The sequence below is a fragment of the Athene cunicularia genome (assembly GCF_003259725.1).
Source record: "Athene cunicularia isolate RWA chromosome 2 unlocalized genomic scaffold, athCun1 chr2_part1, whole genome shotgun sequence".
NCBI classification, from domain to species: Eukaryota; Metazoa; Chordata; class Aves; order Strigiformes; family Strigidae; genus Athene; species Athene cunicularia.
The window spans coordinates 22049454-22062454 of NW_020799095.1; the positions used below are offsets into that span (position 1 = coordinate 22049454).

The 13001-nt window shown below is 38.0% G+C and overlaps 1 protein-coding gene across 7 annotated transcripts in view; it reads left to right on the forward strand.

Moving 5' to 3' along the window:
* The window catches only part of DGKB (diacylglycerol kinase beta), a 358512-nt gene that overhangs the window by 25794 nt on the left and 319717 nt on the right, over nucleotides 1-13001 (forward strand). For all 7 annotated transcript variants that reach the window (XM_026843216.1, XM_026843218.1, XM_026843219.1 and 4 more), the window contains exon 2: nucleotides 3851-4111. In XM_026843216.1, coding sequence (XP_026699017.1) covers nucleotides 4042-4111 — 70 coding nt within the window. In that variant the 5' untranslated portion in view covers nucleotides 3851-4041. The remainder of the gene's footprint in view (nucleotides 1-3850; nucleotides 4112-13001) is intronic.

Genomic DNA, 13001 nt, shown 5'->3' on the forward strand with positions numbered 1-13001 from the left:
CCCCCAATACTCTCTAAAACCTCTTTTCTTTCAGTGAGGACTTTACAAGGGGTTGTGAGATGATTTGAGTGTTGAGGTTGGTGTATAGAGGATGTGCCTTTACATTTGTTTTTTCCTCCATTGTATATTCCTTTCTCTTCTCCACTTCTTAGCTGGATTTTTGCAGAGCAACTGAGGATTTCAGTGGCATGGGGAATTCCTGGAAATCTAAGTTGGTTAGCATTGTTGGCTGAATGCTAAGTAATTTGATTTGTAGATTATTTTTTTTTAACAAAAGCTTTGCTTCCTAGTTTGGGTATGTGGCCTCATAGGAATCCTGACAGAAAACTTAATAAACTCTCAAATTCAGAAAGAAAAACATGTTATAAAAGGGAAACTGCGATTCTAAGACTTATTATAGTCAGTGGATAGAGGAGGAAGAATTTTTTTTTCTAATTCTTTCTGTGATAAAATTAATGGTTTATTAATGTAGTGTTCCTAATTTCTTTCCTTTGTAAGGCCTGCTTTGTGTCTGGTTGAGTGGGCTGTGAATCTTGCCTAAGCATATGCTAACAAAATGTGTGCACAGATCCAATTCCCCTGGAATAGGTCAAACTCTCAGAGGATCAGTGGAAGACTTCCCTACCTGATATCCTATCTATTTTAACTCTGTGCTGTAGTGTGTTCTTCAAAGTAATTTATCTCTGCATGGAGAGGTCAAATCACTGTTTGTATCTGTTTAGTGCTGCTGATCTTTATTTTGCTTGCCAGCAAGCACATTTGGTTAATGTTTTAGATCAAGATTCTTTTCTTTTCCTACGTGGTAGTATTATCCCTGTTACTGCTTTCCTCTACATGTAGTTGTGTATAGGTTTCTCATTTCATGACCTTCCTGGAGTACTGAGAAAGAGCACTAAAGTAAGGTGTGAAGGAATGTATTTAAATTAAACGCTACTGAAAAAGATAACGTAAATTAATATTTTCTTCTACAGAAATTAAGATATTTATATAAGATGTAGGTTATCTTGATATGTTTACCTTAACAAATGGCACACATCATATAACGTAAATATGCATTGATGGCTTTTGTCATCAGCATCTATATAATGTGCTCGATTTCTTATAGCTACATTATGTATGTATGTATAAAATGGGGAAATGCCTCTGTAGAAGGCTTAACTATGAAAACTAAGGGATGCAGGGAGCTGGGACCTTTCCTTATTTAGGACTCCCCTGAAGCAGAACTTAATAGGAACCTAAAAAAAGGAAGCCTCTATAAGGTTCCTTTTGCTCAGATTTTCCCCATTATATTTCTGCATATTCCTGGATCGCATGAACTGAGGTGGTGTACAGGACCTGGCTGCAGTTCAAAGACCAGCTAGCCGTCCTCAGAGGAACACCTAACTCCCCATTGTGTTCCTGGATTAGACCTAGCAAAACAGTTACACTAGATCCCCCACAGTCTTCCGTTTTAAAGGAAGGAACTTTCATTTGGACAGCTTTCCAAGATAAGAATGTAGCCTTAAACTCTTTTTGTATCTTCTATGATAAATCTGCTGGTTTACACACAGACTACATCTTCTTTCCTGTTGACTGCCGTGCCCATAATAAACTTTTCCATTGCTCTCATCTCATTCAGGTCATGTACCTTTTCTTGCAACACTGTTTGTAGGCAGTAGAGCCTGGGTGTCTGGTAAAGGCAAAAGGTGGTCATTTAGATCTGAATTTGGAGAAGGGGAAGTCAATGGGAAAACATCCGTTTTCACTGCCCATGTACCATGTATACAACAAATCCTATAAGTGGTCAACTAAAGGTGTTGCACATGGATAGACTGATCAGTTTAGAGCTCACAAGTTATTACCTGGCTAGTGATAGCAATTCTAATGATTAGCAGCTGCTCACAAATATTCATAATAAATAACTGAGATAATCTCTAACTGCACAGCAATGTTAGCTTTTGCAGGTAATGAAGCTAAATGTAGTTAATACAAAAAGTAATACGGGATGAGATTGTAGAAAATTTTAGTTCTATTAAATCAATTATACAAATATAAAAACATTTTCAGTAAAACTTAATCAGTTGTCAACAATATGAGAAAAATATACCTATTTGAAGAAATGAAATTGTCTTCAATACAATCTAATCAACTGCCAGAAATAAAACTCTCTAATTTGATTAAAATGTTCCTGTTGACTATAGTTATTTTCTCTTGTCATAAATAAATGGACTGAGGTTCTCAAGACAGAATGATACCTTTTCTTACTAAATACTGCTTTTAGCTTTTGTAGTTACTGCCCTTTTTCTGTCACTGACGTCGATTCATTGATGTTTGAGGATTGATGTGAGTTGGCCAACATTATCTGCATTAATGTTGTTTTTTCCTTCCCAATCTCCATGCTTATATTACTTTTTGTTATTTGTTCAGTCAGTGTTACTAGATCTTACCTCTTCCAATTTATCATTATGTTTTATTCTAACTTTAGGAGATGAAGAGTATAGGAATTTCTTCTGGTTCAGATTTTAAAAAGACAAGGCAGCTGCCAGGTAGCCTGTTGTATTTAGATAGCCTTACCTGCTCATAATATAGGTGCATATACTCAAATCATTTACCAGGAAGGGTCTGAGAGCAATGAAAGTATCCTCGGACTAAAGGTGTCTTTCTTCCTGAGTTTTTGTCCAGGAATGATACTCATATATATGACAGGAAAAAAAAAGGTGTTGTCTATCATTGGGTTAATGTATATTTTTCCACATACTTCTGTTCCTAACTACTTTTTTTTTTTCCCCTTCCTCTCCTCTCATGATATTTTACTCCTTTTTCTTTCCTCTCCCAGCTGCCAATGTTTTCCTTTTTAATAGTCTTTCCATTACTGTGTCAGTCTCTTCTGGTGTGAATTTTTCCTTTGCTCTTTTTGTAATTTGACCCTTGTAAATGACACATTGCTAGGCATATAAAGAGATTCCACTTACAGTCTAAAATTAGCTTTCTAGTCTAAACTTGTCATCTAGGCAACCTCTGTAATCAATAGTGAAAGATAAATACCCCAAGAAGGCAATTCATCACATTTTAAGATTATGTTGAAACTGGAGGGATTAATTGCTGTCTGGGCCACCTGTCTCTTTCTGCTGATTAAAGAGAGAGCCCTAGATGACAATCTCAGATGAGATACCTGACTTTCTGATGGCTAAAATTAGATTAAAAGTATCCAACCTGTTGTGCAAGGTGTGGGTTGGTAATGCATTGCCTTTGTAAGGTCTGTCCTACAGAGGTAGAAACTGCATAAAATTGGAATGAGATGGCACCCACAGTTTGATCTTTTTGTTCCTGAACTGATTTGCAATGGTGCCAACAGTTATATTTGATTTTCAGTAGTGACTTCAGTGATGTTGTGACATTCTGGAAATCACACCCCTGCTGTTTTGTTAGAATAGTTAACATGTGAAAACTGCAGAATCCATTTAATTTTTGACATGGGGAGTTAGAAGCTTCAGAACATTTCTTGCAAGGCCATACGGCACTGTACAGCAACATAATTGGATACAAACCCAATGAATCATAGGGAACTAAGTTTATTGATAGATAATATGTACTATTGCAGTGGTTGTTACTAAATCACAGACATCCCCACACAAGATGTCCAGATAAAATCTGATCTTAAACAGTCAATAATTTTTGATTATCAGTGCTGCACATAAGCATTTGGAATTACAAAAATAAAATTCAGAAGTGCATGTTTAACTATTTATGGGCAGATAGTGAATGGAAAGATTTTGAGCAAAACTCTATGCAAGAAAATATTTATCAGTTACAGTTATTCCCATAGGAAAACTGGTATTTATTCTTCTAATATTTGATCTTCTTTCAACAGTGCTGTAACTCATCACTGAACCAACACACTGGGAACAGTTCATAGCAACAAAACCTTTATCCACATAGACTGATGCCACCTCTCCAATCTCCAAGCACTGTGAACTGAAGCTACAAATCTTTATGGAGTTTATATCACCTGGGTCAAAGGGAATGTTTTTCTGATATTTAACAAGGACCCTTACTGCCAGTATGACGAGCCAGGAGAAGTGGGTTAACCTTAGTCCTGGAGAGTTCTCTCAGCTTCAGAAATATGCAGAATGTAAGTAATTTTTAAAATATGTGATTTTATGGCTAATTAAGAATACTTTGAATGCAGAATATAATAGTATTATGTTATTGATATTATTCATCGTCAAGTAAGAAGTTAAATTATGTTTATTTGAGTTTTTTTAACAGAATATGTTTTAAATTATGTTCAGCTTTTTTAATCCAAAAGATATGTTATTTGGAGGGGAAAAAAAAAAAGACAGTTATTCTCTAATTTATTTTTTTTTACTGAACAATTATTATCCAGTATGGTACCTTGTAGACTGACTGTGGGTTATGTGATTAAGGATATTTGGAGAGTGTATTTTTATGGCTTTGCTGCCTTAAATTCACCATAACAATTTGTCAGCCACTACAGTGGGGTTTGTAGTTAAAAAGAAACCTTGCCTAGTCATGGAGGAAGCATGGAGATTCCAGGAGAAACACACACAGGTGTTCCATGTGAAGATTTCTAATACTGTAAACGGTGCAAAGGAGGAGTTGTCCTGTGAAAGAGCAGGAAACAAAAATATGTCTCAGCTGAAGATGCAGTTCTTCAGTTACTGCTCAGGCAAAACTTTTGAACTGCCCGAGCAACTTCAATGGCTCAGAATAATGTGCTTAGAAGACGGATTACTGAACTGAGAAGCTGGGTTTAGGAGATGGTTTATGAAGCCTGATAAGAACTGAACTGGAAAAGACAGTAACATTGAGGAAGTTTTCCTGTATGGTAAGTAATCTAAATTTGTATTTTTTAAAACAGAGAAAGTCTCATATGATTTATGAATGCTGTTGACTTGCAACTAAAGGAAACATTTGTTTATGAGGTAAAAGAAGACTGGTGATTTTTTTTTTTTTGTGTCTGTGACATCACAGCATATACTTAATTGTATTTCAGTGTAGTCGTCTAATAGAATAATCATAGAATGATTATTAGAGATAACTTTCATAGTACATTCCACAGGAATGTGATTGAGATTCATAATATTTTCATGATACCAAGTTAAGCCATGAGTGATACTTTATATAATGCAATGTCGTTGAACAACAACAACAACAAAATCAGTAGAAATATTTAAATGATTCTTTGTGGAACAGGTGTATTTGAGTCTTACAGTTTTCTACAACAATTGCTGTATAGTTTGTATTATTCTCTTTATTAACAAAGTGTGTTTCCTCCCCATGCCACCTTCTTGTCTCAAAGGATAAGCTATAGATATGAAGTAAATTTGCTCCCTATACAACTTTAATTTCTTAATGATATTGCCAAGAAGGAGCTATTTTGTTTCTCATTTCATAGTGGAATATAAGGCATCAGTATCCATCTGGTATTTAACCAGTCAGGACCTCCTTCTTAAAAGAAGGCCTTAAAGATCTGGTATGAGTCTAAGAAATGAAAATATCCATGCTTTTTAGTAGTTCTTCTATTTGTATGTAACACATAGAAACATTAAATAAAGGGAAATGAGATGCAATTACACAGACCTTGCAAAGCACGCGTCCAGATTTTATACAGATTTTCCATTGCCTTCAGAAACCATTGCAAATAAATGTTTTTTGAATTTCACATTTGATGTGAAATATTCTTGATGTGAAATATTCACATTTGATGTGAATGATTCTTTTCAAATAAAAGGTTTTTGTATTTCACATTTGATATGAAAAAGCTTGTTTCTTTTAAATTATGTCACCAAATGAATAATGAACATAGTATAGCAGTTTAAAAAAAAAAAAAAAACCCTTCTGAAAATATTTACTTCTTCTTGGGAAAATATTTTAAAATTATTCTTCATTAACTTTTTCAGTACCAGAAATGGTAGACTCATAATAGAGAGAGATAGAACAGTTACGGTGTTTTTTTCCTATGCATTTTTATAACTTAAGCCTTCAATGCAGCATTTGCTAAATTATTGGTCATCTTCCTTACGGGGGAAAAAAGGCATTTAATATATTTCTTTTCCTTCTGCTTCCCTTTGCTCCTCCAGCACTTCTTGCACAGAGCATAGTTGAGTCATTTCTTTAATACAACTATCGGTATCACAGTAAAGTACTTGGTGAAATTGGCTGTATTTCTTTGTGTTTAGGTTTGTGTGTATATGGAAAAGAAAGACACGGTGTCTTGCAAGTTTCCTCCACTTTTCTGTAATAGAAGGACATTTGTTGGAAATGTGAGATGTGATGCATCTTTGTATAAATACTTTAATTTCTGAGGCAATTAGAAAAAAAAAAAAAAGGTAATTGTATATAGACTGATGTATAATACCAAGGGAATATAACCCAGACATGGGCCTTATTTTGGATTTCTGAGCTGTCCAATTTAATTTTGGTAAATGACTGAATGGAAGTATCTTTAAATGTGTGATTTAAGACTTTAACAGTCAATTTTTAAAAATAAATATTTAATTGGATCCAACATTTTTGAATTTGATACATTTTTATCTAATATGAAGAGATAGGAGAGGTGGTGACAGTAGATGCCTTTACTCTTTACTGTATAGTAATTTTTTTTTATTTTTATGAAGTTTGAGTATATAATTGCTATGATATTTCATTGTCTTTGTTGAATGTGGCAAGATTGTGAACTGAAAATTACCAAAGTTCTAGTAGAGTTTGGTTAGCTTGGTACAGTTTGACTTACTGGAGGAAAAAAAGTCATTGCACAATTCTCTCCAGCATGTGACTTGAGGTACCAGTGGTTCTCCTACAGGAAGGAGAGATGATCTGGGTGTGAGAAGGTAGCACTGTAGGGATGTTTGACTTTGTGGCAGTTGCCTGCCAACAAGTGGGGTTGATGAGCCCCCAACCTTGCCTCATGCGAAGGAGAGGGTTTCTCTGAAGGACTCTGGAATACAGTAGGGAATTTATATCAAAGTGATGTGTTTTCCACACACCTGCTGATATGTGGAGGTGTCATTTACTCTGCCTTTCATTCAGTTTGGCATGGAGAGTTTACTTCATAAACCTTAAATAAATTACAGCATTATTTTAACTATGGAAATTTTTAACAGACCTACTTTCTTGGATTTACAAAATACAGTATTTATAATCCCTATTTAATTTGAGTCAGGCATAAAGTGAGTACTGCAACAAAGAGTAGAGTCTCCCAAAAACTTGTCTACCTTGGATGTCAGTGACTTTAGATCATGCTCTTAGTGTCTGATAGTCATATCTACTTAATGAGGTCACTGGAATCAGAATTACTTTTGTACAGCTGTGGTGGCTTGACCTTGCCTGGATGCCAGTTGCCCACCAAGCTGGTCTACCACTCCTCACTCTCTTCCCCTTCTCCAGCATGGAGTCCCACCCACGGGAGTCAGTCCTCCATGAACTTCTCCAGTGTGGGTCTTTTCCGCAGGCTGTACTTCTTGATGAACTGTTCCAGCATGAGTCCTTCTCACAGGGTGCAGTCCCTCAGAACAGGCTGCTCCAGCGTGGGTCCCCCGCAGGTCCCAAGCCCTGCCAGCAAACCTGCCCCAGCGTGGGCTCCTCTCTCCACGGGGCCACAGGTCCTGCCAGGAGCCTGCTCCAGCGTGGGCTTCCCACGGGGTCCCAGCCCCCTTTGGGCTCACCCCCCTGCTCCAGCGTGGGGCCCTCCCCGGGCTGCAGGTGGAGATCTGCTCCTCCGTTACCCTCCATGGGTGCAGGGCACAGCTGCCTCACCAGGGTCTTCGTCATGGGCTGCAGGGGAGTCTCTGCTCCAGCACCCAGAGCACCTCCTCCCCCTCCTTCTTCACTGACCTTGGTGTCTGCAGAGTTGTTGCTCTCATATATTCTCACTCCTTTCTGCTCAGCTGCATTGTGCATGTTATTTTCCCACTTCTTAAATACGTTATCACAGAGGCTCTACCTCCATTGCTGATGGGCTCAGCTTTGGCCAGCAGTGGGTCTGTCTTGGAGCTGGCTGTCATTCAGTCTACTGGACATGGGAAGTTTCTGGCATCTTCTCACAGAAGCTACTGCTGTAGCCCCCCGCTACCAAACCCTTGCCATGCAAACCCAATACAGCAGCCTGAAATATGAAAACAGCTGTTCTTTTAAGCTCATTATACAAACATACACTGAATTATTTTTAAGCCTGAGTCAATTTATGCAGGTATTTGATAGTAAGATATACATAAGACTGAAAGAAAATAGTATAGCACTTCAAACAATAAGACCGACAGAAAGAGTTTTTTCTGATATATTGGTGTACACACATTTTGGTGTGCAAATGAAAAGTAATCCTAGTGAAAGTAATAATACTGTATACTTAAGCTTTTCACTGGGAGGGTGATAGGCACTGAAACAGGTTGCCCAGAGAGGTTGTGGATGCCCCATCCCTGGAATTGTTCAAGGCCAGGTTGGACAGGTCTTTGAGCAACCTGGTCTAGTGGAAGGTGTCCCTGCCCATGGCAGGGGGGTTGGAACTAGGTGATCTTTGAGGTCCCTTCCAACCCAAACCATTCTGTGATTCTGTGAATGGTAGAGACTTAAAGGAAAACAAAAAAATTCTTAAACAGAGAGTAGTGTACTAGACTGGCCTGAGATGAGTGGGTAGAATTCAGAGTTCACACACCTCTGTATGTGCTCAAATACTAAGTGTTGGTGATTTACAGCATCTGCTATCACCAATGCAAAACAGATACCTTTAGCAGGTAAGCCCAAATAGGGGGTGTGCTGAGGTGCCTTGCTCTAACCAGTAGGAAACACAGGGTATATTTTGATTTCTGCTTCTCAGTACATTTGGTTAAGAAAGTTTGCTTAGTTATTTTCAGGAGAAAAGTCAGTGTTCTGCATTTCATGTGCCTATCCACCCAGAAAATACTCTCTTCAAAATGCATTTGCTGGTGTCTTATGTAATTGCTTGGTGTTCAGAAAGAACCCTCACAGAGTTTTCCCTTCTCAAGCTGAATCCCCTCAAGTGAGATAGTGTTTTGCTTGTGTGACACCATCAGCTGCTTCCCTCCACACAGGCATGCTCCACCATTCTAGTCTGATAGCCTTAGTTTTGATCCAGTATTGGAAGGGGTGGTAACCCAGACTATTCTACTGCATAACAGACAGGGCACACTTGTAGGAGTGAGGGATTTGGATTTGAGTCTTTTGAGGTTGAAGCTCAGTTTTAACCCATATCCTTGGTCTTTCCCCTAACCAGAAAGCAAGCCTGTCTCACTTCCACCTGTTCTATGAAGATGACCGTTGCTGCCAGACTTTGCTGAAATCAGTATTACAGTTTCTGAGAATAACAGAGGAATATGTCCACCCAGGTTCTAAGAGACAAATTAAGTGCCTCATCTTCAGACTAACAGAATTCAGGAGGCACCTAAATGAGCTGCTTGTCTTCTGCAACAATTGACTTTAGTCACATAAAGGAATTTTCAAACCATATTGAGATATAGGCTGCACAGATAATAAGCTTAAACTACTTCTGGAGTTAGGCTATATGTGCAGAGATGTAACTGACTGAGTATGGACATTATAGATCCAGCTGTCCTGGTCTTAGAAGTCTGAATTTAGCCTAAATTCCTTTTTAAGTCATCAGAGTAGGTGTGTGGATCATTCATCATATAAATTCTAGTGCTCGGACAGGGACATGTTCTTTCCACTTTCTGACTGAAAGACACTTTGCACCAGTTCAGTGTAGTTCTGCTTTTTAATTAATCTTCTGTCAGCTTGATGATAGCCTGTCTACTGTTGCAAGTACAGTTAAACAAGGCCAGCTCCTAGCTCTGTTTTCAGGTACTGTCCTTTGTATTCCATTGAGAAGTTCCAACCACATCTTGTGTGCCTGTCTTCTTCATCACATATTTATAGTATGATTTTCAGCTTTATCCAAGAGTATTGTCTTGTGAACACAAACCCTGAATGTAAAGTTTCTTTCCTGAATACACACCAGCTTTTCCCAATTTCCATAAATGTAACTGAGAAGCAAAGGAGAATGCGTTCTCCACCACTTCTCCCTAATCACAAAACATTTCCCTCTAGGCAACACTCAGAATTTAAGTGGGTATCTTCCAGTAAATTAATCCAAGGGATATCCATAATTTCATTTTACCAAATTATTTTTGACCTCAATTCAAGGCAAACTTATACTTCCAACTTAAGACTTCATCTGCTCACCATACTTAAATAATTTGAGGCTTCAAATGAATTTTTTTGAACAGTTTAAATATTATTTTAAAAAGAAGAAAAGTGTATTCCTAGAATTCAAAGAGCATATTACCTAATACTTGGTTCTTTCCAGTTAATGTGCATATGTGTGGTTTTTAGCAGAATAATTATTTCCAAAGTCAGTTCCTCTGTGTCCTCCTTGCTAGTCAAATTAAAATCTCTCTCTTCTTGTTCTAGAGTAGTAGAAAATATTTTGCATTAGATCTTTACCTGTTTTTAAAATGCATCAGAAGAATATGTGAAAAGAAAGAGAACTGAGACAGCTGGTGAGATCTTTATGTAGTAGTAATAATAACAATGATAATGCAGCATGCCCCAAATCCAGAAGATTATAGGGAAATATATGCCCTCAAGAGAAGAAAATTAATATCCTTTTTCTTCTTGAGAATTCATGATCAGTGCTGGCTGTTAGAGAGGTAGGTGAAAAGATGCAGGGTTTTTTCTGCATAAAAACATCACTGCCTAGGGTAAGGTACATACAGGACTTTTCAGGCAGAGACTGTTTCTTCTAAACTGTGTATTACCAGGTATATGCATAGTTCTGTACAACTGCTAACAGCATCCTGAATTGTAAGGACATTAGAGAGAAACAATATAAATAGCTTCATTGTGATTATTATCTGTATGGTAAGTTTGATTAGGTTTTGTATCATTTTTATTAAATGAATTTTGTAACTCCTTTTAATTAAAGTTTTATGCCTGTTGCCCAAATCATATGTTAAGGGGAGTTTAGAGGATTGTGCTCAACAGCAAGTAAGGAAATATTGAAGGGATTGGAAACAGTTAAAGCAAGACTGCTTCATCATTCAGCTAGGCTTTAAAAGAAAGAAGGAAGGTCTGCCCTTCCCTTAGTAGCAGAGAGAGGTGGAGGAAAAGGCCTCTGAGCTCTGGCAGCATGTGCACTCTGGGGAAATAGCTTGGTTTTGTGTTGTCCTTTTGAGTTTTTCAACAGAACGTGCCCTGAGGAAGAAGCCTGAAAAAGACTTTTTGCAAAACTTTTGGCAGTGATTTTTTTCCCAGACTGGTGGAGGAGGACTTGGGCAAACTGTCACAGGCTGAAGATAGCAATAGATGTTGGAGTGCTACTGAAATGGCTGTGAGAAAGAGTATCAGCAGCTGCAGCGTCTTTTGATGTAGCATCAATAGCTACTGCAAGAACTAGACAGTGTAAGAATTTTATAGGGGAAAGGGAAGGAGGAACTGGTGAAATAGATTTCTGAAGAGAAACAGAAAGGTCAGCAGAAATTTTGGTCCAGAATTAAATTGCCAGAGACTCTTGGGTGGGTTTGATTCTGTGTTCCTCACAGATGGAAAAGATTTTCTTTTACAATGGGTATAAATGATAACCTATGGGGAACTTCATACATGTGGCAGCTGGTCACCAGCAGCTATGGGCCATTATGCAATCGCTCAAAGGGTCCCAGGCTTCTAGTACCATATGGAATTGTGCTAATTCTGAGGAAACCGGCCTCATCAAAAAATGCAGATTGCTAAGACCAGCTATTTTTTGGCTGTTTGGAAAGTGGAGAGAGAAAATTGCTGAGAATAGTTTTACCGCAGGTATTGGATTTTAGAAGTATGGTGTTTCAGCTGCTTTGAGTAAAAGATGGAGGAAATTAAATTCCCGTAAAGTTTTGTCAGAGCCTGTCAGACTGGCTGAAAGATGGAGTCTGCCAGCACTGCGGGTACGATATCCCATGCACTTAGAGAACTTCATGAAGAAGGATAATGGGCCTAGTTAGAGATCCCCTCTTTGCATGCAAGGCTTGTTGGGGATAGAGTGGCCAGGAAAAGGAGCCAGTTCATGATTTGTAGAGTCTGAATCCTAATTCAGAGTCAGTGACTGGGGCCTAAAAACCTGACTGAAAGAAACTGGAATTCCACTCAAGGGTTTGCACTTGCTTTAGTTCTTCTGAGAGGTAAACTATGAACTATGCTTATTGATACAGCACTATTTTTTTTCTTAAGATCTGTGAATTTAAATCCCTAGTGCACATTCCTGTGTTGCACCAGTTTAGAGAAAATAGATAGCAGTATCTGGTTGGTTTAGGCTCTAGTCAGATTTATTCTTTAAAAAAGCTGCACTCTGTCCAAAGGAAGGTAATTATATACAGTCTGCAATAATGAGGATATTAAATCCAACTTTGTGTTAGACTGAAATCTAGAATAGAAAAGATACAAAGTTATGAGTTTATTTTTCATTTAACCAGTCATAGTTGGGACTTGGCCTCTGGAGATAGTTTCATAGATTAAGTTGTTGTGGTTGGTGGAGAGGTGAGCACTAATGCCAGCTGCAGAAGTATTAGTGGATTTTTTTTCCTTTCATCAGGAATTCAAGGTTAGGTCTTGAAGAGAATGTAAGATAGGTATGATAAGTTGAACATTTCTGAAGGAAAAAAAGCTGATAAATGTACAGTGTGATCTGGATCTCTGAGTTGGGCTTTCTAATGACGTAAAATGCTTAGTATTCCTGCCATGATATATGCTTATATATAATTAGCAGATGTGCTTTTACCCAAACAGAAGCCACTCAATTCTCCAGTTAACCTCTCTAGGGTAGTGTCATACTGTCTCTGTCCACAGCTGTGAGTAAGGAGGAACCTTCTTATGGCAGTCAAATGGGATACCCAGCTGTATGGGCAGTTTGAGCAGCAGTTTGCACAGGCAGGGTGAGCAGACAGGGCATAGTCCCTCTCCTGGGTCTAGAGGTTATCTGAGCTAGTTGTCATCATCCTCCATGAGTAGATGGAACT